Here is a 25936-nt window from a genome sequence, read left to right on the forward strand (position 1 = left end):
TTCTTAAACTTCAGTGTATGTCAGAAACATCTAAAGGACTTATTAAAACAGAATGCCCACCCAGAGTTTCAGTGGGTATGGGATAGTCAGATAATTTTTTTTTTTTTGAGATGGAAGTTTCGCTCTTGTTGCCCAGGCTGGAGTGTAATGGTGCAATCCTGGCTCATGCAACCTCCATCTCCTGGGTTCAAGAGATTCTCCTGCCTCAGCCATCCCAGCAGCTGAGATTACAGGCATGTGCCAACATGCTCAACTAACTTTTCTTCTATCTTTAGTAGAGAAGGGGCTTCTCCATGTCGGTCAGGCTGGTCTCAAATGCCCGACCTCAGGTGATCCACCCGCCTTGGCCTCCCCAAAGAGCTGGGATTATAGGCCTGAGCTACCAGTCTGGCAAGAACGTGTATTTCTAACAAGCAACCAGGTGATGCTGCTGTTCTGGGGAACCACACATGAGAATGACTGATGTAGAACAATTAGGCCTCATCTCCTCTCCGTCTACTACCCCAACCGTTATCTCCCACTTAGAAGCCTTGGCTGAATAAGAAGTCACAATGTATTACCTGAGTGTGTTTTGTTCACTTTTTCTGCACTGACTTTGTTGCCTTTGCCTTTGGACAAGCTATACTCGACCATGTCCCCCAGTTCCAGGCTATCAACATCACCAGAGAACTCACTAAGGAGAAAGGAAATAACATTTACTAAACATTATCCCAAACATCAACAGCAGCAAGCAGCCTTTATTTTACAGTAACAGTCATGGCTTGACATGCTTATTTATGTTAGACACCATTTTAAGTACTTTCTATGTATTGAGTCTTTTAATCCTCAACAATGCCCATGAAGAGGTAACATTATTCCCAACTTTAAGATAATAAAACTAAGATACCAAGAGATTAATTTGATAAAAATTACACAGGTATTAAGTGGCAGGGCCTGGATTCAAAAACTAAACTGCCTGGTTCTAAGAGCCCTTACTTTTGTTTTGAGACAGAATCTCACTCAGTTGCCTAGACTGGATGGAGTATAGTGGTGTGATCTCAGCTCACTGCAACCTCCGGCTCCCAGGATCAAGTGATCCTCCCACCTCAGCCTCCTGAGTTGGTGGGACTACAGGCATGCACCACCATGCCAGACTAATTTTTGTATTTTTTGTAGACATGGGGTTTCACCATGTTGCCCAAGCTGGCCTTGAACTCCTATCTACCTTTTCCGCCCCAAAAGTGCTGGGATTATAGGCATGAGCCATCATACCCAGCCAGACCCCTTACTCTTGACCACTACCCTGTATTATATACCACTATACTATTGGCACCAACACATAAAATAAGGCGGCACAGGCTTCTTCTATTTCTTTTGGCCACATGCTCTGTATATAGAGATCAGTGATTAACTTCAGTTTATATCTTACCATAATTCTACCAATATAAAATCTGGGACTCAACAAGTATAATCAATCAAGGCTAAATGTTTTTTATTCCAACATCAAAGAATGGATGGTAAGCTAGCCATAAGTTCCTAAAAGTCACACCTTACCTGTAATGGAAAAAGATTTCCTTATCATGATTGGCTGTTTCAATAAATCCAAAATTATCCTTCAGAGTTGCAACATAACCCAAGAGCCTCTTGGAGTTCGAATTACGACCTAAAAGTCGCACACAAGTTGCAACCTGCTGTCCAGGCCTCTGTTTGTCACTAACACTAAATTCAACCTGTGGAAATTAAGGATGCTTATTAATATCATAGCACTTCCACAACAATATCCTTAACTCAGAAAACAAGACATATAACTCCCCTAGAGCATGCTTTTCATTCCAAATATCCTTTGTAACTACGTTAATGGAAATGATTTCCACCAAAACATTTGTGTCTCATCTCACTTTTCATAAAGGATCAGTTTTGTTCTTCAGTCTATTTTCCTTATAAAGTCCTAATTTCTTTAGAGGGCTATCCAAAAACCAAACATGAGAAAAGAAAATGAACAACAATGTAAAATCTTTGGTGTGCTTTTACTCTGATGTTTCAGTACTAACTGTTTTAACTTTCTTACCAGTAATAATTTCATTTAAGCAAACAGATTTAATCATGTTTATCTAATGTTTAAACAGCTAGATTAACAAAGCTTTGATTAACAAAGAGCTTGACAGACTCTGTTTTAATAAGCTGCTTTCAAATAGAAAGACATTCATGTATTTCTTTTAAACACAAAATATATGTTAGCAAGACTTGATAAAATCTGAAGAATCCATCCTGCAGGATTTATGACTAAGATGGTAACTCTTAATCCTCTCTCAAATGAGCAGAATTATCTTGCCTTATCTCCTATTTGAGGAGAAGTAGATCCTTCCACATCCTTGGCTTGAAAAGCAATAGTCAGTTTCACCCCACAGTCATCATAAGCAATAATGCCATCTTCAGCCTCCTAAAGAAATATTTGAAAATACAATGAAAACAATTTCAAGAACAAAAACCAACAGAAGCCACTATACTTCTACAGATTCTTGAGCCAAAGGATTGGTACAGCTGTAAAAATGTCTTATTCCAAGGTTTTCTAGTAACAGGTTATTCATATGAATAAAAGGCGGTCTTGCCTTAAGACTAGCTCAATCTGCTGTAATTTTTAATTGGTCTTCAGTCTTAAGAATCTAATTTTTGCAACCGAGGAGAAAACGCTTACTGAAAATGTTTAACACAACTGTGCTCCTCAAAGCCAATCAGAAATTAAACTGGGTGTGTTACATCCGACGAGGTGGAAATTCTATAGGGCAAGTTTTCCCAAAGAAGCTGAATCCTCTTTTTCTTTTTCTTTTTTTTTTTTTTAGACGGAGTTTTTCTCTTGTTACCCAGGCTGCAATGGCGCGATCTCGGCTCACTGCAACCTCTGCCTCCTAGGTTCAGGCAATTCTCCTGCCTCAGCCTCCTGAGTAGCTGGGATTACAGGCACACGCCACCATGCCCAGCTAATTTTTTGTATTTTTAGTAGAGACAGGGTTTCACCATGTTGACCAGGATGGTCTCAATCTCTTGACCTCATGATCCACCCGCCTTGACCTCCCAAAGTGCTGGGATTACAGGCTTGAGCCACCGCACCCGGCAGTATCCTCTTTTAGTAGCACACAGCACCTTGCATAGTTTTTAATATATAATCTCAATCAATATACTTATCAATGTATGAGAATCTGGTGTATGATCTAGTACATTTTGAGCACTTGACATAAAGAAGGTGATTAAAAATTATACCAGTATTTCCACAATAACTTTTAAAAAAATACCAGACTTTGAAGAGAAACAACACTTACATCGTCTTACATGTATGAACAATTAACTCTTTAAAAAAGTCAAAGGACTGGTCTGAAGGTAGTGAGTTATCTTAATTGATTGCTTAGTCAGTTACAGATCAAACCTCCTTGTTCTACTCTCTCCCCTTCTCACTAGCGCACTTGACTAAAAAAAAAATTTAAAATATAGAAGTCTAAGAAAGTTCAGGTGTGTCATATGGAATCATACAATAAATAACGACAGTGTACAGCAACTACGTAACTTACACTGATTTTATGGTTTCAAAATTTCTGTGGAGATAATGCCCACATCCCTACTCTAGCCCTGACTTCCTTCCTAAGCTACAGTCCTCATTACAAACTACGACATATTCAAAAGCAATTCATTTTCCTCTTCTATCATATTCCTTCTATAACTGCTATATAACAATTATTTATTGAACACTTACAACATTTCCAGGTATGAGGTATTATCAAATTAATCTTACATCAAAATCACCCCCATAGTTTCTTTTCCCTCATTTTACCAATTGGAAAAATCTGAGGAATTAAGTAAACCTTACCAAGGTTACAAAAGCCAACACAAAATAATCCAGAGGATTTGAGTTTGGTTAAGAACAGTGTCAGTGAATTCAGGTCTGACTCCAATGTCATCAACTTTTCCACAAGTCAGCCAAACTCAAAAGGTTACTGTTCACCTTTTGCTCTCAACCCTCTCTATCCACTAACCTCAGCATCCAGTCAACAGCTAACAACATACTATACATCAAATATACTAGATAGAAATAGGAGAATCCCTGCCCTGAGGGAGTCCAGTCCAGCAGACAGATTCATAAACAGCTAAGTGTTATATACCGTAAGAGGGATTTACTAAGGTAATGTTATCGCTTCTTGGCCTTCTGACTAAGATCAAGAGTATTAGCGTACTGGTGGACTAAGGAAAAAAACAATAGAAGAGCAGGGAGTCTCACACAAAGGCCGTCTTCATGAAGCCAGTTTGCCAGACACATCTGGGAAGCACAGCATTCCAAGAATTGAAAGCTATTAAAAATAAGCCCCACTGAAGTGTATTTTTATCTTTGTTAATAGTATCGTCTGCCAAATATGAAATTCCTATTATGACCTAGGTACTTTGAGGGCTTTTTAAACTATTACACAATCATTTTTGAAATTTAGTAACTGAAGCTCAGAGGTGAAATAATTTCCCAAGCTATAATAAGTGATAAGCAAGATACTAGACTTGATCTTTCTGGCTAATAGTAATTATTAAATTACAACATGACTTTCCAGTATCTCTCATCTCTGTGCCTAATTCAAGGACTACCTTAACTATCTGAGTAATTGCACAGTAATCCTTTTCATTTTTTGTCTTTCTCCACACCATCTAGGCTTCATATAACTACCATTATTCTCCCAAAGCATATACCTGATGTCACTATCCAAAAGAAATCTTTTCCTTGAAGTACAGAACAAAGTCTAAGCCTAATTTTTTTTTTTTTTTTTTTTTGAGAAAGAGTCTCACATTGTTAACCCAGGCTAGGGTTCAGTGGCAATGATGCTGGCTCACTGCAACCTCTGACTCCCAGGTTCAATTGATTCTCCTTGCCTCAGCCTCCCAAAAAGCTGGGATTAGAGGCACCTGCTGCCACACACCCGGCTAATTTTTTTGTATTTTTAGCAGAGATGGGGTTTCACCATATTGGCCAGGCTGGTCTCGAACTCCTGATCTCATGATCCACCTGCCTCGGCCTCCCAAAGTGCTCAGATTACAGGCGGTGACCACCATGCCCGGCCAAGGTCTAAATTCTTTAAAGCAGTAATCAACACCTTCCCAGTCTAGCTAGACCCTGATTTTTCATCCTTATTTCTCTTAACCTCCCTCACCAACAAAAACCCACATACAAAACAAAACAAAAAATCCTGTCAGACTAGTTACTCATTGCTTCCTAAGGAAATCCTGAAATTTTCTCATCTGGCTTCATCTGTACTCTTACTCTGAAGAACGCTCTTTACTATCTCCATCTATTAAAAATGTCAATACCTTAGCGAAACCATCCCATAATTTTCACTACAGCACTCTCGCTGACCTTTAATAGCAATATTTTATATTCTGTATGAATTACCTGTTTCTATACAACTCTCAATTTGTTATTAACTTGAAAAAACAAATCATCTCAGCCATCTTCAGATTTCCTATTCAGTGGATTTTTCAATATATGTTCAAATGTGTGAACTGAGGCCACCCAACTTTGAAAGTTTTAAACTGCTTGGAAGACACTACTAACATTTTATATAAGTGGTTCTCTACTGGGGGTGACTTGCCTCCCAAGGGACATTTGGCAATGCTTGAAGACCTTTTTGGCTGCCACGGAGGCAGGGAAAAGAGATTAGGATACTGACTTCCAGTGGGTACAGGCTGGAAATGCTGCTAAACATCCCACCCCCACATTAAAGAATCTGTCCATCCCAAAACGTCAATAATGCTGGGATTAAGAAACCTTCCTTTAGTTCACTGTTAATATGACAGAAAATTATGAAAGAGACAAAGTCGACTGATTATAAATGTAATTCATTACTGTGTGCCTTTGATTGAAGCAGAAGAGGAATACAGAGCTACAAAAATCATTTGGATTATGCAAAACCTACCTTCTCTTTGCCTTTATTGGGGCTAGTGGTTTTAGGATTGGAAAAAGTGGCTTCTTTTTCTACTGTGCCCAGAAAACGGTGATCTGAATGAGAATGAAATGAAACCGTGCCCTTGGGAAGTTTTTTAATCCTAATAGCATGATTTCTTTGAGCAGAGAGCATATCCTAAATATGATAAAACAAAATTAACTTTAAATTGTAAAAGAAAGCATCAAGAAACCCTTCCCAACTTTTCTCAAAAACGACTCACAGGAACCACAGTAAACTCTACTTCATCTGCAATATGGAGCTGGTTCCCATCCAGAATTTCACTGAAGTGGAAGAACATACGAACATCACGATCCACACACTTGATGAAACCAAAGCCATCTCTCATGGCAGCAATCACACCCTGAAACCAAAATAATATTTTCACTGGCTGTGAATCTTGTCAAGTAAGGCAACATTCAACTTTAAATGCACCATCAAGTTAAATTCATCATTTCTCTGATGTGACACAAATACCGTTTCCACATTTGAACTGTTCTCACTTAAGTACAAACTCATTGCTTTCAATAAACTAACAACATGAGCAATTTTCTAAGACGCCCCAATTGTTACTTCCTGGCAAATATGCACTGGAAAAAATTACATTTGAATGTAAACACATGAACACAATGTATTTTATAAAAGCCCAAGCCTATTGACAATTTCCAGAAACTTCAATATTTACAGACCCATAATTCCAAACTAGACAAAGGCAATTCTCTAGTTTCTACCTCAAAAATTGCATGAGTTTAGGCACAGGAAGAAGATTTACATCTGAAGAATAAAATACAGAAAATCTTTTCTCCTGTTTCTTTTTCCTTCTTACTAAATTATCAGCTTTGTAAGGACACTGTATCAAGAGGACCTAGAACATGGTCAGTACTCATGTTTAATGAAACAATGAATACATTATCAATCTGCGATTGTATTACATACCACATATTTGCTCACTGCAGAAGTGATTATTCTGTAAGTTTTAAACATGACCTAAACAATATTCTAACATTTAATCCTTGCTAAGTCCTGATGGTAGCCAAGTTACATTTTCCATACTGTAAAGCAGAACAGATCTTGCCTTCAAAAAGATTAAAAAAAAAAAAAAAAAAATCACACATTTAGACCTCCATACTTTTAAACACACTGTGTCAAGTACAATCAGTTCTTCAAAGGCAAAGGTTAAAAAAAAATCTCAAATTTTCATTCAATGTACCTAGTTCCACTGACGACACTGATAGTGTAGGTAGTATGATTCCAAACATAACTAAATATAAATTTTGTCTGAGAAAGTGAGTTCATAAAAACGAAGTTCATAAAACATTTTGGGAAGTAATTCTGGTTGGTATACGCCACTCTTGGACATAAACTCTTTAAAAATAACTTGCAAAGTTCTGCCAAATCAAAACCTTTTTGACTTTGGTTTAATTGCAAACTTGTCCAACCTGTGGCCAAGGACAGCTCTGAATGTGGCCCAACACAAATTCTTAATCCTTTTTAAAACATGATCGATATTCTTGTGATTATTTATTTTTGAGACAGTCTCCCTCTGTCACCCAGGCTGGAGTGGAATCGTGTGGTATAGGCTCACTACAAGGGATTACAGGCACCCACCACCACAGCCGATTTTTGTGTTTTTGGCAGAGCACGTTTTGTCATGTTGGCCAGGCTGGTCTCAAACTCCTAACCTCAAGTGATCCGCCCACCTCTGCCTCCCAAACTGCTGGGATTACAGGTGTAATTACTTCGCCTGGCCGTGATTTTTCTTTTTAAAACTCATCAGCTGTCACTGGTCTTAGTTTATGTGTGTTCTAGTGTCTACATCTTTTGGCTTCTCTGGACCACACTGGAGGAAGAATTGTGTTTCCTAAAAAACTTAAGCCATCACTGATTAATGCTTTAGGAAACAGTTTGGGAAAATCTACTTTCTACAATGATGAACTTGAATTTTCTTACTCTTCATACTAAGGGCCAAAGAATCACTGACTCTCAAGAGTTCCATTCAAAAAAATTTTCACATATATTTCCAAGATAACTGCCAGAGATAACCCAGACTGACTAACATATCTACGGTTCTTAATCACCTTCCATTATGGTCATTTAACTTAAGAAAATTTTTAATTTAGCAGTATAAACTTGACTATAACATTGGTTCCGGCATATTAGATATATATCTAGTAATAACCAACACTTACCATTTCTCGGGCTTCATTAGTGAACTGAAATGTATTTGAGAGAACTTCTATATTGGTTGCTCGTTCTAATTTGTCACGTCGGTCTGTTGAAATATTAAACCTAACGTGATCACCCTCCAGCAGGGTCACCTTGGATTTCGTATCTTTGTCTCCAAAGGGAAGTTCTTTAGGGATCACAAAATCAACTTTGATGCGTCCTGGCAATGGGTCATTCTGATGAAAAGGAAAAACGATTTTAGCTGGAGATTTCTCATCCTTCCTAGTTCTAAGTCAAACAAGAAGAACACATACTAAACCGCGTTATTTGCAACAGATAGTTCCCTGAAGCAAAAAACAGGTGTTGACACCGTAAGTCCCATGTGAATGTTTCCTGTTCTAGGGTCACATGAATCGACCATAAAAATCACAGCATCGCAGTTAAGACCCTGCACTCTGGTGCCAAAAGGTTTTATTTAAAGAATTTCTTCAGCAATGGCACCACTTGTGTCCTCACTCTCGCCACAAAAGAAACAAACTGGAAGGGTGGAGCAGGGGCAGAGGAGGGAGCAAATGTACACCTGAACTGCAGTCTAATCCAATCAGATGCTTTCCAATTTAACTAGCATTTTCTCACCGCCCAGTTTAAAAAAAAACATATTCATGGATATATAGATCAGTGGTTTCGCTTTTACTTTAAATATACATAACAAGAGGTACTCAGTTGTTCTACTGTCACAGTATATTAACTGCATAGGATAAAATTTCAGTGTATCACACCACATTATTCAATTACTACTGAGGCAAAACAGGACTCTCCTGAAAAAGATGATTTACCTGGTTTTTACTGGGTACTTTTGGGATAACTTTGGTTACAGTTCCTTCAAAATGTTCAATGCTGATATCTTCAAAAATGACTGTTCCTTGAGGCAATAGTCTTACATCTGTTGCAACTTCTTTACCCTAAAACAGAAGGGGTTGGAGGTGGCAGTGGGGGGACAGGGAGAGGAAGAATCATGTAATTTTAAGTGTTTCTTAAAAACATAACCACCTCTGATCTTAAAAGGTCAAAAAGATCAAGTTAGCTGACTGTCTTACATTTCTGTCCTTGATTGTGAATTCCACGTCATCACCAGGCTGTAAAGTTTCTAAGTCACCCTTAAATTCACTATAGTGAAAGAATATCTCTTTTACAACATCACCTCTTTCAATAAAGCCAAATGCCTCCTGAAGCAAAACAAAACAACATTATCATCATTGAATGTACAAATTTATGATTACAACTTAAAACCAATAATTTTTGTAAAATTCTACCATAGTCATAGTAATATAATTTGGTACAATCTAATAATATCAATTAAACAGCCAATTTTAAAGAATAGAATGTATTAGCAACCAACAAATTTAGAGACTACTTTTGAGGTTAACAGTGAAATGTTTTTAAAGGGTAAAGACAAAAAAGAAAAAAAAAAGACTTGAGTTTAAGTACAACACAAAGTGGCCAAAGAAAAACTCAACACTTACCTTCATGGCACAAACTACTCCCTGACAGCGGGCTTGTTTCTTTTTTAACAGCATAATGTTGCGAGCACTTACAGCACCAGTACTAGGAAAAAAAAATAACTTCAAGGAGGAGGAATGAAACAGGGGTTAAAAATATATTTACTGGCTTGCTTAGATAAGAGTCTAGACAAACTAGTTTCCTGGGGCTTCAGGAATTCTATCATCACTAAGAATAAATACAAGGTTTATTACATTTGATTATTTTCATATGGCTTCATATGCAAAGGACTTCACTTAGCCGCCTACATTTGGCAAATATATATATATGTCATTTTTCTCTGAGACTGTTGCTGGAAGATTTGTTTTTACAGACTTACACATGGGTGCATGATCTTCTACTCTGTTTTTCTATTTCAACAAAAGAACTGAAAGCCATAAAGCAAGTGTTATCAAAGGTGGGGAATACTAAAGTTTTAGAAATTTAGAATTTACAAAGTTTGCTAAATTTAGTAGCTATTTTATTAATTATGAGTAAATAGCCATATTTTCAGCGAGTGCTAAATTTAGTAGCTATCTCATTAATTATTTCTGCGTAAACAGCCATAAACGTTGAATAAATGAAGTGATTTTAAGAGAACCTGCTACACTTTTAAAAATACTGATATTCACCTCTACTGGAAAATAGAAACAAGAGACACCACATGCTGCTTTAATACCCTGATCTTTGTGCAGCAGCAATGTAAATTCAGTTTTGTTTTTAAGATAGCATGGACTATTTAAGACACAATGGTACTGTTAGTCTAAATGTTTTAAGAGGCCTATATAAACCAAGCAATTAACTTCCCTTAATTTTTCATGGACAAATAACCCAAAATGTGCTTTCTCCCTGCCCCCTCAAAATGTAACAGTCTAACAAAGACACCAGAAAAAGTCTGCCTTCTTTTGTAACTCACTGTAGTGAAAAGGCTTTAAGAGTCAGATGGGAATTTAAATGTCTGCTATTAAAAAGCAGCATGAACATCGACAGATAACTCTGAGAACTTATACCTCATTTTACAGATGAAGAAACTTACCAGGTAGGGCTGTTCTGAGGATTAACAACTATATAAATTCAGGCCTTCAGACTGTAATTTGGTATCTCTACCCAGATATATCAAAAACATCTGAACATTCAAAAACTGCCAAAGTAAGTATGGTTCTTTTCCCACCTTCAACTTTCTCCATTTGTCTCCTTAGACCAATTTATGGTCTGTCCAGTAGACCAGGCCAGAAAAACAGTATTTGGGACTCATCTGAATTCCAATCCCACCTTTATCTAAACCAATTAAGATTGATGATTCTATCTTCTCAATGTGACCTGACTCCTCCACCCCATCCTCTGAATCTATCCATATTAGGCATTCACCTTTCATTTTAACTGTCACATCACTGACTCTTGTCAACAGCATCCCCATTTTTCAAAAGTCTATCACTTCTACCACCTCCAAAGATCTAAATCAATCATACTTCCTTGTTTTAAATACTTCAAAGATTCCTAGAATTGTGGAAGAATACTTAACCTTAACTTTCTGGTCAATTCAATCAAATTTTTGGCCATTTCCCCGAAACATGACATGATACTACTTCTATCCATAATGGTTTTTTCCCTCTCTCTAGTGACTATATCCTTCCCTCAAAACACTATTTTTTGAAAAACCTTCATGATCTCTAGAACAAGTCCTTGAAAACCCTGACAATGTTTTAATTATCTTCCTATTTCCGACACTGCATCATAGCTGTAATAATCATAGATCCCAAATCACTAGCTGATAAATTAAAAGTTCATGAAAACCATCCAAACTTACAAGTCAGGACTTCAAATTTCTTAATGGAAAACAAAACAAAAACAAAAAACACTTAAGTGAGGAAATTAAAATAAAAACAAAAAACTTACTGTTTATTGTTATCAATTACGAAGTTTATTTTATCTCCGGTTTCTAGCTGAACGTTTCCTTCGACATCTTCAGGGGTGTAAGTCAGATAAAACACTTCCTGTGAATTAATACATCATTATTACTATTTTGGCAGGATGCATATTAACTGTATACTGTGATTTACTTAAAAATCTCTTATACTGGCATTTTAAGCCAAATTTCTTAAATACTTTATGACAAGTAAGTTATTTTATTCATATAAACACACACTTCCCCCTCCATGGTGCTGATGACTTCTGCAAGTCCACAGCTGAGCAGCAATCCAGCGTCAAAAAGCTTACACATGTGGAAGCATTTGCCCAGAGACTGTAGTTACATTTCAAAAAAAACAATTTTATATAAAACATTCCAAATAAAAAAGCTGGCGTTAGTGCTTAAAAGAAACCAGAAAAAAGATCCCCCCCCCCCACAAAAAACGTGATTAAAAGGAACATTTTACCTTAATGTTCTAACTAAGGTCATACTTGGGCAAGCTAAGACACTTGGAAGTCCTATGGAATTTTTTCTTTTTAAATATTTTGATTATGCTGCATTTGAAGCTTCTTAGAAACCAAATTTAAAACTGATTTTAACAATTGCAGCTTACGTTTTCTATTTTGAAATTTTAAAGTACGCTTATAGATCACATGGTGGATCAGGCAAAGGTTTAAGAAAAATACACAAGTTTACCCCATTACGTTCGTAGCATACACTCCCTGTTGGACTCTGACCCGGGGCAGCTGGAGATTTACTCTCTAAGTTGTGAGGAACAGCGCACACAACCTACCAGTCAAAAAAAAAAAAATTTCCATTGCTAATCATTTCAGTAGCAGCACTGTGCAATATAAACTAAATTTTAATATCCTCTATACTATACATAGGGATGCATTTTAGTATGATCCACAAGAGGATGTCATGCTGCCAAGTTTCAAACTTACAGTACATAAACTGACTGTAAGCATTGACTTAGGGTTATATGTAAAAACCCAATTGAGTCTTGACCACATTTTTATTTCAGGTCAAGAAATGCCAGTGCTTTTGATATAATCTTAAAATAGTAATCTTTATAAACTATAGCTCTCTTTCGTGCAAACTGAGGAGATGGGGAGAATCTTCCTTTTCTAATGTGAAAGATATGCAAATGCAGGGCCCTATAAAAATACAAAGCATCAAAGTCACTAACTTGTCCATTCATTCGTTCTTCAGGAAGGATTTCTTGTTTTATCTTCACCAGTTTAACAGCAATGGGTTTCCCAGTCCGCCGGTCAGATGACACTTCGAATTCAACATCATCTAAAATAAAGAATGTGTTACGTTTGTTTCACTTATTTTTTGCAAAACGTTATCTTGCTTCCAAGCTATACTTAACACAGCATTTGAATTGCCTTAGACCAGTGGTTTTCACAGCCTGGTGCCTGGACCAGCAGCATTAACATCACCTGGGAGCTTAAAAGAAATGCAAATTCTTGGACCTCACTCAAGTCCTACTTAAAGACAAACTCTGAAGATCAAGTATGGCAATCTGTGTTTTAACAAGCCTTTCCCATCATTCTGATACACACTCATGTTTCAGAACCAGCATCTTAGACTGAGAGCCATGTCTTAACGTTAGTTTTTATGGCATCTACATACACTGCAGATGAGATAATTTAACAATCATAACCTTTGGCAAGTTTTTTTTTTTCAACTCCTGTCCCTCAGTTTTCTCATATGTAAAAGGAGAAAAATTCCAAAGAGGAGTGCCATGAGGATTAACCAAAACAATGCTCATATAGATGCATCTTGTTAGCTAGTATGCTCTTTTCTCAAACATATTTTTTTTAAATGCAGAGGCCTCATAATTTCAGTCCTTTAGTAAGCCAAACAATTTGACATGTAAAAACATTTTTTTTTTTTTTTGAGACAGGGTCTCCCTGTCACCCAGGCTGGAGTGCAGTGGCATCATCTAAGTTCACTGCAACCTCTACCTCCTGGGCTCAAGCGATCCTCCCACCTCAGTCTACCAAGAAGCTGGGACTACAGGCACAAGCCACCTTGCCCGGCTAATTTTTGTAGAGATGAGGTTTTGCCATGTTGCCCAGGCTGCAAGCTGGTCTTGAACTACTTAGCTCAAGGAATCCGCCTGCCCTCGCCTCCTAAAATGCTGGGAATACAGGCTTGAGATACAATGCCACGCCTGTGAAAATAATTTGTATGGTATCAGCCAAGATGAATTTCCATATAATCTAAGACGTGACATTCTAAGAATTACTCTTTTCAGGTACTACCAAAAATAGTACCTGATAAAATAACATAAACAACATTATAGAAGTTCAATACTCCTACTGGCTTAAAATATTACAGGTAAACAGTCATTATTAGGGGAAACAACAATGAAATCTTCCAAGCATTTTATTGTAAATATATGCAAAGACATCTTTTAAGGATTCTGCTGGTTTATACAGATATTCTTCAGTAAACAGTACAACTAAAAGTCCAAAATGTTATTTACATAAAACACTTTTTTTGAAAAACATTCATGATCAAGTTAATATGCAAGACAAATTTTGTGATTACATTTTTACAAAGGAGAACTGACAAATTACCTCCTACTTTTAAGTCTTGTAGGTTGCCATTATACTGTGAACAGTGGAAGAAAAGTCTAGCTTGACGTTCTGAACACTGAATAAATCCATAAGAGGTTAACAGTTTTTCAATAACCCCAGTTTCACGCAGTGCTGCTGAAGTACCATTAGGGTACCCATTATGTCCATTGTTGTGGAGAAGGTTTGGATCAAAGCTCATCTGTTTTAAAAAGAAAAAGAATATATACAGATCTAGACATTATCTCCATAGCATATTAAGTCTTTAGTAAGTCACTAAATCTTCTATACAAAAAGGGGGGAAAAAAAAGAAAAAGGAAGATTATGGACTTTTATTACTGCAACATTTATTTAGCTAATAAAACATTTCAGAGAAAACAAGTTATACTGGGGAAGTGCCCCCATTTATGGTAGAATTTCCACTTACCAAATAAAAATAGAATTTCTGGGGTTTAATATTAAGGTATAGCAACTACTGCCTTTACATGAACTGAAAATTACTAAAACAATTTCAGAACAAAGGCAATTAACATTAAGAGACAGCAACCACAAACTACCAGACTCTTCCTTAAATGATTTGGTAACACCTACTTTGAAACTCCAGCTGATACCTTAATATTTAGTAAGTCATGCACTTGGAAGGCACATCTAAAGTTAGTAGAGATTAACAAAATAAACTTTCTATGCAATGCAATATTTAAACTAGAAAACTTCAGAGTAATTCATGCTTAGGTCCTTTAATAAAAGACTATCCAAAATAGTGCATTAGAAAACTTTTGAGACAAAACTCCAAGACAGCAAAAGCATTTTCATTTTTAAAATGCTGAATCATTTCACAGGCACATTAAAAGAAATCTTTACCTGAAAGAAATCCTTCACTTTTCACAAAGATGATGAAAACTGTAACTATCATTTCTTTCCCATTTAGCAAAATAGGAGCTATTTAAAAGTAATATAATGGAACCTGCCAGTCATAAAATACTATCACATCAGATGTTTCATTTTGCCTTATTTGAGTAAAACAACAAAACAAACTATAACTGAAGGACAAAATAAAATAGGACAAAATCCTTAGCAAAGCCTAGGTCTGTAACCACAGTAATGGCACTTCCAAATTATTACAATTATGTTTTAGGCCCTTTCATTGAAAATCTGATTTATAAGTATTTCCATTTAAGTGGATGTTGGGAATTATTAATAAAAAGGATGTATTTTCATTAGGAAAAAAGTAAAATTCTAGAAAGACAAACCAAAGTACGAGTCAACAATGTGTGTGGATAGTCAAATCATGTTAAATCAAAGCCACCACACCTGGAGGTAATTAAGTTCTAATTCTTTCACACTAGTCACCGTTCTGTGTTTGACATATATTAGCTCACCTAACTTTCACAAAAGCCCACAAGAAAGTATTAGCCTCATATTACCAATGAGAAAACAGACAGAGAAGTTAAATGACTTGCCAAAATCAAACAGCAGAATAAAACCAAGAAGGTCTGGCTCTAAACCAGAGCTTCTCAAATGAAGTTAACCAGCACTCTGGTTAAAATACAAAATCAGACTCTGGGCGTGGGGATTTTCCATCTCTATTAAGATCCAAGATGGTAACAATGCTTCCGATTCTTAGACATACCTTGAGCAGCAACACCCTAAACTACTGAAGTTATCTTCAGTACAGAGACTGAAGGTGAAAAAAAACATGAGGGAAGTTAGAGAGTGAGTCTGCAGGACATTTCAACCAGAATGAGTGGCAATCCTAGGTCATGCTCTTAACACAAAACAAGATAAGCTGAGATGGCTGCTTTCCTGACTTACAGATCTCTGATAAGTTGGGGTCCTCTTTTGTTTTTTAGTCCCAGATGAGGTAGAAGATGAAGATAAGGGTAAAGAAAGTGAAGGAGGGGCTGCAGGAGAGGGGTGAGGATCTGATGACACAGTAAAAACGTTCTCCATCTCACACAGCTGTTGTAACACAGTATAATGTTGATAAACACGATCAATAACAATTTAATGCACATTTGACAGTCAACCTTTACACATTTTTAGCTCAGGCTTAGCAAAATATAATTAATTAGATTTCTATTGACAGAAAATATAGAGCATTAACATTACTAAAAAAGGTGAAATGTATTTTTTTAAAGCCCTTAAAACATATGATGACATCTACAATTCTGAAAATGCCAGAAGGACTCTGATAGTTGTTAGAATAAGACTAGTCAGTCAAATTTCTTTTCAATGCCCAGCAAAACTTTAAATAGAACCTATCATTTTCAGTCACTAGTTTCCCCAAAGTAGAGTATACACAGATAATCCAATGGGGTGTGGAAGAAAATAATTGGAATGATTTTTCTGCCCATAAATAAAAATGAGCTTTTATAAATATTTACTACGTATTTATAGTCTAGGTCTCACCGAGTTGGTATGTCAGATGGTCTACAAGTATCATATACTATTCAAGTATTCTGAGGGAAGAGTAGAGAACTCTATAAGAGGACGACAGTGAAGTCCTCACTCATTTGCTCTTAGCATATTACAGTATGCTCAATAAGGAGATATACACTAGATATACAAATTTAGTTATCTAGTGTAACTAAACTACCTCCACAAATACATAAATGAGGCCAGGCGTGATGGCACACACCTGTAATCCCAGCACAAGGAGGCTAAGGTGGGCAGATCGCTTGAAGTCAGGAGTTTGAGACTGGCCTGACCAACATGGTAAAACCCTGTCTCTACTAGAAATACAAAAATTAGCCAAGCATGGTGGCATGAGCCTGTAGTCCCAGCTATTGAGGAGGTAGAGGCAAGAGAATTGCTTGAACCCAGGAGGGAGAGGCTGCAGTCAGCCAAAATTGTGCCACTCGACTCCAGCCTGGGTAACACACAGCAAGGCTTCGTTCCAGAACAACAAAACCAAACAGACAAAATGGTTGAAAGATTCTTGCAGAAGAACCTCAGATGGAAGATAAGGCAAACAAATATAAACAGCATAGGAACTGACATTTCTATTCCTAGTACTAGTTCTTCAACCTTCACATTAAGGAAGAAACCAGCTAATGAAATATGATAAGTATGCCAAAAAGTTAAAATCAAGACTATGATACGGATTTACATTAGATGAGATACAACATACTACATGTAGATTTACCTGATATTAATTCATTTATAAAGCTTTTTAAAAATGAAACACTTAAAAACCAGCAATCCAGAATGTAGTATTTCTAGGGAGAACAGAACATTTCTGCACAAGTAAACTATTTTTCTAATATCCCTCACTTCATATTTCTCCTCATTTGTACCACTGTTTTACAATGCAGACAGAATTATAATTGCACAATTTATAAATATATACACATATTACTAACGTATGGTTTTAACAAGCAGTATAAAACTGAGAACCATTATTCTAGATCACTGAATGACTTTCAAGTTGTGCTTCTTTCATGTTTATTTATTTCTGAGACCAAGTCTCGCTCTGTCACCCAGGGCATATTTATTTATTTTTGAGACAGAGTCTCACCTTGTAGCCCAAGCTCACTGCAACCTCTGTTTCCCAGGTTCCAGTAGATCCCCCTGCCTGAGCCTCCCAAGTAGCTGGGACTACAGGTATGCACCACCACACCCAGCTAATTTTCTATTTTAAGTACAGACAGGTTTCACGATGTTGGCCAGGCTGTTCTTGAACTCCTGCCCTCAAGTGATCACCCCCTTGGCCTCCCAAAGTAATGGGATTACAGGCATGAGCCACACTGCACCTAGCCTCATGTTTATAGTTCTGATTACTACTTAAACAAAAACACAATGACATGATCTGAAATCTAATATCCCTGAAAGCTGCAAAAAAGCCACATTCTCAAATCTGCAATCCTACCACACATCTCTGCAGGTAGGAGATAGAAATCCTCTTTTTCTCACCCAAAGGGAAAATGAACCAGAATCAGAAAGCATCAAAGGTAGCATTTTCTTTTAACACTCTAAATTGTTCCCCAACAAGAATGTTGGCATCTGGGTTCTATTGTACGACTCTCATCTCATCCCTGGATGCATACCAGAAGAGTTGAAAAAGTTTTCCCCTTCTCTCAGAATCTTTGCTGATTAGAGCTCTTTTCTTAGCCTTTATCGATTTGGAGGAGGCCTTTATTTTTCCAAAGGTAAACACATACCACTCAAACAACTTTAGATAAGACATGTTAATACTTTTCAAATAATTTGCTAAACTGTGTTTTTATGGCATTGCAAATTGTTTTTTTTTTTTTTTTGAGACAAAGTTTCGCTGTTATTGCCCAGGATGGAGTGCAACGGCATGATCTTGGCTCACTGCAACCTCCGCTGCTTAGATTCAAGTTATTTTCCTGCCTTAGCCTCCCCAGTAGCTGGGATTATAGAGGCATGCACCATCACACCCAGCTAATTTTATATTTTTAGTAGAGACAGGGTTTCATCATGTTGGTCAGGATGGTCTGGAACTCCTAACCTCAGGTGATCCACTCGCCTCACTCGGCCTCCCAAAGTCCTGGGATTATAGGTGTAAAATGCCAAGCCCAGCAGCACATTATTTTCTTTTTCGAGACGGTGTCTTGCTCTGTCACCAGGCTGGAGTGCAGTGGCACAACTGCAGCTCACTGCAACCTCTGCCTCTCAGGTTCAAGTAATTCTCCTGCCTCAGCCTCCCAAGCAGCTGAGATTACAGGTGCATGCCACCACACCCACCAGCTCCTGTTTGTATTTTTAGTAAGACAGGGCTTCACCATGTTGGCCAGGATGGTCTTGATCTTCTGCCTTGGCCTCCCAAAGTGCCGGGATTATAGGCGTGCACCACCACACCCAGCTTCAAATTATTTATCAGCAGCATCAAAAAACTTGTAAGTATTTTACTATTAAACAAAATGGAAGTTATCACAAAAAAAATTACATAAAATTAGAGGGCAAATGGAAGTAGATAATTCAACAGATCCTGGTTTATAAAAGACACCAACAAAGGTGGCGATAGAAGGAACCAGTAGGTAAATGCTATAGGTAAATGTTATTTGGCTTCTTTTTTAATAGGGAGAAAATAATCCACAACTTAGTTGTTTGCCTAACAGCATATAAAAATGTATTCAGATCAACTGAGTTAAATGCCTTAAAAACATATTTAAAAACCAGCCAGGCTCAGTGGTTCACGCTTGTAATCTGAGCACTTTGAGAGGGTGAGGTGGGTGTATTGCCTGAGCCCAGGAATTTGAGACCAGCAGGGCACATGGCAAAACCCTATCTCTACAAAAAATACAAATGTTAGCTAAAATTAGCCAGATGCATATAGTCCCAGCTACTCAGGAGGCTGGGGTGGGAGGATTGCCTGAGCCTGGGAGGTCAAGTGGTTATCCTGACACTGCCACTGCACTCTACCTTGGGTGACAGAGACCCTGTCTTCAAAAAAAAAAAAAAAAACCCAAACCACACATATATATACATATACACACGATCCCAGATGTGTGTATCTGTAAAATCGTTGCAAGAGGGAACTTTCTAGATTTGCACTCCAGCCTGAGTGACGGAATGAGACCCTGTCTTTAAAAAAAACAAACAAACCCAAAACACACATACACAGACACCCTGGATGTGTATACTTGTAAAAATCTTTGCAAGGGGGAACTTTCTAGATTTTAAATCAATTGAAGAAAAAAAAAAAAAAAAACAAAAAAACACAAGGGACCGATACCTGATTACACAAAAAGTAAAAGCTTTTAAACTCAAACCTAGGGGAAAAAGTATAAATACACCAGAGTAGTATTGACAATTCTAGGCAAATCAGTAGAATTAGATTACCAGAATAGAAGATTCTTGAGGGGCAGGAAATTCTATTCAAAGCTAAATCTCTAGATTTTAGATAAATGGTGCCTGGCACAGAGCAGGCACTCGTATGTGAAATTACTGAAAGATACTAAGTTAGCAAATAAATCATCCTTGAATATCAATCATTCAACTTTAAACACAAAAGTTCAAAACCTTAAACATTAAAAACCTTGAATTTTAGCAATAAAAAATTCAGATAAAACCGATTAATACTTTCACATACCAAACCAGCAAAGATAAATAATGTTAAGATATTGAAAAAGTGAGCTAAGAATAACATGTATACTTTTATGGTAGTAAACTGGTACAACCTTTTAGAAATGCAATTTAGCAACATGTATCAAATGTCCAGATATTTTTCTTAATAACTGCACTGCAGAAAAGCTCTCCTGAGGAAATCTGTAATGTGAAAAAAGCTTTATGCACAAGCATTCTAACAAATATATTTTTATAACAAATTCCTGGAAATAATCTAAAGTCTAACACACTTTATGGTTCAAGATGTCATTAGGAAATGAGACATAAGGTATTTATACAGTATGATTTCAAATGTATTTAAAGACCAGAAAATCTCATTTAATGTTCACAGATGAGAAAACTCTTAGGCATCTTAAGGGCACAGAGCTAAAAATGGCAAATATGAGAATCGAATCCAGTTCTGATTCCATTTCTAACCAATGCCTTATTCATTCAACCACAATTGAGTTCCTACAATGCATCAGCACTATTTTAGGTCCTACTTATATCACAGAAAACACAACAGACAAGTATGTTCAGCCTCATTAAGTTTAGACCTTCTATCCTTTTCTACATATTTACTTTTAAAATTGAAAAAGTCATTGACAAAATTAGTCATCCTTTAATAAAAGTAGAACTGGAACAAATCTCAGGTCAAATTTAAACTTCATTTCTAACCCAAGAAATCAATTAAAGTTCCTGTAAGAACATAGAGGTCAAAAGACTGTCTTTCAGTCGTGACTCTCAAGTAACTTTGAACATCTCCGGGATTTATTCCTCAACAGTAAAGTGGGAACACCTAACTGGTTTCCAAGTTCCTTTGCAGGGGGAGGTGGAAATCTATGCTTTGTAATTTCTTATTACAGCAGCTAAGCAGTTTTTCTCCCTAATTTGGGTCTGCTCAGCTTCTACTGATTGTCAAAGAATTACTTTGAAAAAGGTAGCCTATTTCACCATAAGATCTTTAGAAAACCAGTATTCTCAGTATTAACATATATTCCCTTGATTTCCACTGTTTCTTTTCAATTTTCTGAACACAACCATTTTTCATACTAACTGCTGTCTTCTGGATAGGTTCTAAATAATTACTCATCGAAGTGCATTTCACTACTATTTTACCCAACCAATACACAGTACTGAGTGTTTACACCCTTGATTCTGTAGACTGAAGTTTTATAATTTTGTTTAACTAAAAAATATTCTCATTATTTCTTCACAAATCACATTAGCAAAATCAGGTTTTCTTTCAGTTACTCTGTAATTGATCATCTGTTCCTAAAACTAATCTAATGCTTTTAGAACGCCGTCTCTTCTTTTTTTTTTTTTTTTTTTTTTTGAGACGGAGTTTCGCTCTTGTTACCCAGGCTGGAGTGCAATGGCGCGATCTTGGCTCACCGCAACCTCCGCCTCCTGGGTTCAGGCAATTCTCCTGCCTCAGCCTCCTGAGTAGCTGGGATTACAGGCACGTGCCACCACGCCCAGCTACTTTTTTGTATTTTTAGTAGAGACGGGGTTTCACCATGTTGACCAGGATGGTCTTGATCTCTTGACCTCGTGATCCACCCGTCTCGGCCTCCCAAAGTGCTGGGATTACAGGCTTGAGCCACTGTAGAACGCCTTCTGTTGGTTAATCTGGTATTCCAATTTGGTGACTAATTTAAAAATTATCAGGCTCTGTGTAGTTTATCTTTTAATCATTTATTTTCCTACCTTAATACCTGTCTCACAGAGTTGTTATGACTGAATGAGTTGCTTCACGTAAAAAGCCTAAAATAAGTGCTTACTTAGCACACAGGTATTCACATAACTACTTATTAGGTCTCCGAAAAAAGCAGGACAAGGATAGCACCTGGCAGCATACACCTGGAGAGTTCTCTAAAATCAGTTGGCTACTAAACTCTTAATTGTTATTCATCCAACATTTCTCCATATTGACCATTATGCTATCATGAGCTACTCTTGTCAAGTTTTTTTTATTCATTGGTTCTATGGTTTTTGCTAAGGATGAAAAGTAAGCTCAATAGTTCCTGCATCTGACTGAAAAATCAGGACATTTACAGTTCCTGTCACAGGTCTCTATTTAATTGACTACCATCATATACCTAGCAACTAGCACCCTAGCATCTACCAAGTAATCCTGGTATTTTCTCAGTCATCTGGGGCTTCAGTTTTCTCTTGCTTTGCTAAATATGCAAATTACTGTATTCAGCAGAAAAAAACTAGAAGCACAACAGGAATTTCCTAGTTTGGTTTTTCTCCTGTCGTCACCTTTAGTCTACCTCGATCAACTCATTCACCAAACAATTCATGTCTATTTTCACATGTCAAACAAATGTTTTATAAGCCTTATTCTTTCTTGCCATTTTATGGCTAATTCCACCCTTCCATATAAATTTGTTCCCAATTATGTACAACTTTTACTGACTTTACAAACCCCCCCTTAAAAATCTGAGGTGTTCCACTGCATTACCAAATCTGTTTCCTCAACTGTGTGCCCCCTTTAGCTGAACCATTTCACAACAGTACAATCACAACTAATATTCACAATACAAAGATTAGGCTAAACAAAAAGCATTTCTTTTAATAGATACCGGTAGTTTTTAGTCGTTAAGGACTAATTCTGATGCACAGTAAGGTCAAACACTATTACACAATCCTTCAATAAATTGGAATTACAGTCCTAAGTGCTTCCTGAAATAGCAACGAAGCTTTTGTAAGTGAACGACCTATTTTCATTCTTCATTTTATTTGACCTCTGTAGCATTTTAAAAAATGTTTCCCACTGACTTCTTGAAATGATCTTATTTGGTGTTTCCTCCTGACTTCTACTTAAATGCTCTCTTCATTGGTGCTTCTTCCTTTTTTACCTATAAACTGATGACTCCTTTCCAAATTCCTTTATGTCTACTAACTTTAGAAAATCTGGAAACTAAAGATTAAAAAGGACAACTGCTCTTCATAATCCTACCCTCAAAGTTAACCACTGTTTAATAGTCCATACTAGCCTATTTCCTTCAACTTCAGACTGCTATCCAATGAATACAATATATTTCCACAATAATGTTAATATTGATAAGTTACTCTAACTTCCCGATTCCTATGAACAATGAAGGTTTCTAGCTTGGACAACTGGATTTGATAAAGTCATTCTCTCCAAATTTATCTTCAAATCTGGTTAGTCTCCAAGTCAATTCTACCATCAGAACATCTAGCATCTACCTTTTTCTCTGCCTACACCCTAGCTTTTATCTTCCTTATACTTGATCCACTGCTTTAGACACGTCTTCCAACCTGAGCCTTTCCCTCAAAAGTGTCACCATTTGTCTTTTAAAGGTACACTTTTGAATATTACTTTAAAATGTAAAGCAATAAAGCTATCTTACTTTTGGGGGAGAAACCCATTAAGCCCTTGCTTATAAACATCTGATTGCTCTCCTACAGAATAAAGACAATTTGGGTCAAGCCTCCAGCAAACTTTCATAACTCCAACAAAATTGTGTTTTCCACTCTGTTCATAATGGACAACTCAATATATACCATGTGCTTTCAGGTCTCCCCAAATCTGCTACTTCTGTTACCTCTATACCTCTACCAATGTCTCTTCTCCCTCTTAACAAAGTACTACTCACCTTCAAATACCCCTCTCTATAGGTTTTCTTTACTCTCCTCCTTCCCTCCAAGGGAACAGCTTCAGTTACAGTCTTAATACTTTATAAATATCTTCTAGCCTATATTAAACTGTGATATTTTGTAATAAATTGTTCTAAATCTTAAATCCATTAATATCTTATTCATTCGTTGTGTTTCAGCACTAGCAATGCCTAACAATACAGTAGGCATGTCAACTATTCATTCACAAATATGCACTGTATATGTAGGTACGGATATAAAGCAAGGTTCTTCTCTGAAGAAGCTAACACTGAAGAGAGTAGAGAAAGAATACAGATGTCAGTACCAAATATCACCAAAGTTTCATCAACTCCCATAGAAAGACTAGATACACATTCTTATTGGAAATCCTAACTTCTAAATACTACAAAGCTTCTCTAAGAGACCAGTAAGTCAAGAGAGATCAGCATGTATTAATATAATTTGCTGTGAAAAATCTCAGTTTTGACCATACTGTCCTTACCTAAGAAGAGACACTGTTGATAATTTTATACTAGCTGAGAAAAGAAAAACTTTCTGAGGCTGGGCATGGTGGCTCATGCCTGTGATCCCAGAACTTTAAGAGGCCAAGGGAGGTGTACTGCCTGAGGTCAGGAGTTCAAGACCAGCCTGGCCAACACAGTGAAACCCTGTCTCGACCAAAAATACAAAAAATTAGCTGGGCATGGTGGTGGGCACCTGTAATCCCAGCTACTTGAGAAGCTGAGGCGGGAGAACTGCTTGAACCTGGAAGGCGGAGGTTGCAGTGAGCCGAGATCACGCCATTGCACTCTAGCCTGCACAACAAGAGCAAAACTGTCTCAAAAAAGAAAAAAAAACTGTCTTCTGAATACCTTTAGAAAAGATTTTTTATTTGACCAAATAATCAGGAAATCCAGAACTATGGATTCTTAATAGGAAATTACAAACCTACCTCGCAGTGATAATCAAATATTGCACTTTCAGTAGTATTTGCTGATTCTTCTTTTTCAGCACACGTTTCAAAGGATGAAAGTTGCTAGTATTAAAAAAAAGAGCGAGAGAAAATGATCTACCAAGCTAATAAAGAATACAACTGCTGCTGCACCGGGCAATCTCACAGTACAGCACTGAAGAAAACAAAGACTACTAGCAGCGTTGGGAAGTGCTCTTTCAAAGCTGTTGAGTAGGCACAAACTTCTTGTTTCAGATCAAGTGTTGTGTCTTCAACTTAAGGGTACTCTTCTTTGGTCTTGTTAGTTGTTACGAGGTTTGTTCCTTGCCTGATCTGAACTTGAAGCAGCAGTTTCAGGTGGTAAAGTCTGTTCTGTTACACTTCATACTAGAGGTAAAAAATGGAGACATTAAGTATAACATATATAAAATAATCAGGGACAGTGGGTGAGAAGAGGGACAAACTCATAAGACTCATGGGTCATGCAAGTAATGCAGAAAACTCAGAAACACGCTCATGTAATGTTATTTGCAGCAATCTCTCAATTACTAACAACTACCTCCTTTGGTATCTCATAGCGAAGACCTCAAATTATTCTATAGTCTTCATGGACCTCTTCCCCCAAATAAGCTCAGTTACATGGCATAATATTTAATTTAATACAAGTATTTTGTAAGGATCTAGCTCTGTGGAAAACATAAAAGAAGTTCCTGCTATGAGAGCATAGACAATCTTGCTGAGAACCAAGATTTATACATGGAAAAAAAAAACAGAGTATAGGATAAAATGCCAAAAATTGTTTTGCTCAATTAGTATCAAGGTACCTATTATGTCACAGATTATCTAGAAATACTACGTATTTTTTATTCACAACTGCATGTACATCAAAGCAACACAGTAAGCATGGAGAAGGCTTTTAAACACGAGCACTGAAATTTGAACTGAACCTAGAAAATCAGGAAGAATTCTAAGAGAAAGAAAACAGCGGAGTATTCTATGTATGAAATAGCATGTAAGCCAAGCCAGAATATGCCACTAAATTCTAAGTTTCTTCAGAGCAGCGACCAAGCATTATATGATTTTCTAAGCCCAGCATCAAATGAAGTCTTCTGCATGAATGCCTGTGGCAACATGT

The 25936-nt window shown here is 37.0% G+C and overlaps 1 protein-coding gene across 16 annotated transcripts in view; it reads right to left on the minus strand.

The window, feature by feature from the left end:
• CSDE1 (cold shock domain containing E1) overlaps positions 1-25936 on the minus strand; it is a 40324-nt gene that overhangs the window by 7427 nt on the left and 6961 nt on the right. The window contains exons 2-17 of one of the 16 annotated variants that reach the window (XM_035252528.3): positions 24802-25188; positions 20294-20381; positions 15963-16109; positions 14154-14352; positions 12752-12861; positions 12259-12351; positions 11550-11647; positions 9638-9719; positions 9212-9340; positions 8951-9076; positions 8138-8350; positions 6172-6312; positions 5922-6086; positions 2312-2419; positions 1534-1709; positions 561-673 (exon numbers count right to left, since the gene is read on the minus strand). In XM_035252528.3, coding sequence (XP_035108419.1) covers positions 561-673; positions 1534-1709; positions 2312-2419; positions 5922-6086; positions 6172-6312; positions 8138-8350; positions 8951-9076; positions 9212-9340; positions 9638-9719; positions 11550-11647; positions 12259-12351; positions 12752-12861; positions 14154-14352; positions 15963-16100 — 1891 coding nt within the window. In that variant the 5' untranslated portion in view covers positions 16101-16109; positions 20294-20381; positions 24802-25188. The remainder of the gene's footprint in view (positions 1-560; positions 674-1533; positions 1710-2311; positions 2420-5921; positions 6087-6171; positions 6313-8137; positions 8351-8950; positions 9077-9211; positions 9341-9637; positions 9720-11549; positions 11648-12258; positions 12352-12751; positions 12862-14153; positions 14353-15962; positions 16110-20293; positions 20382-24801; positions 25189-25936) is intronic. The other 15 variants (XM_035252526.3, XM_035252532.3, XM_035252530.3 and 12 more) reach the window with 15 other exon arrangements.

This window comes from Callithrix jacchus, chromosome 7 (assembly GCF_049354715.1).
Source record: "Callithrix jacchus isolate 240 chromosome 7, calJac240_pri, whole genome shotgun sequence".
Classification (NCBI taxonomy): domain Eukaryota; kingdom Metazoa; phylum Chordata; class Mammalia; order Primates; family Cebidae; genus Callithrix; species Callithrix jacchus.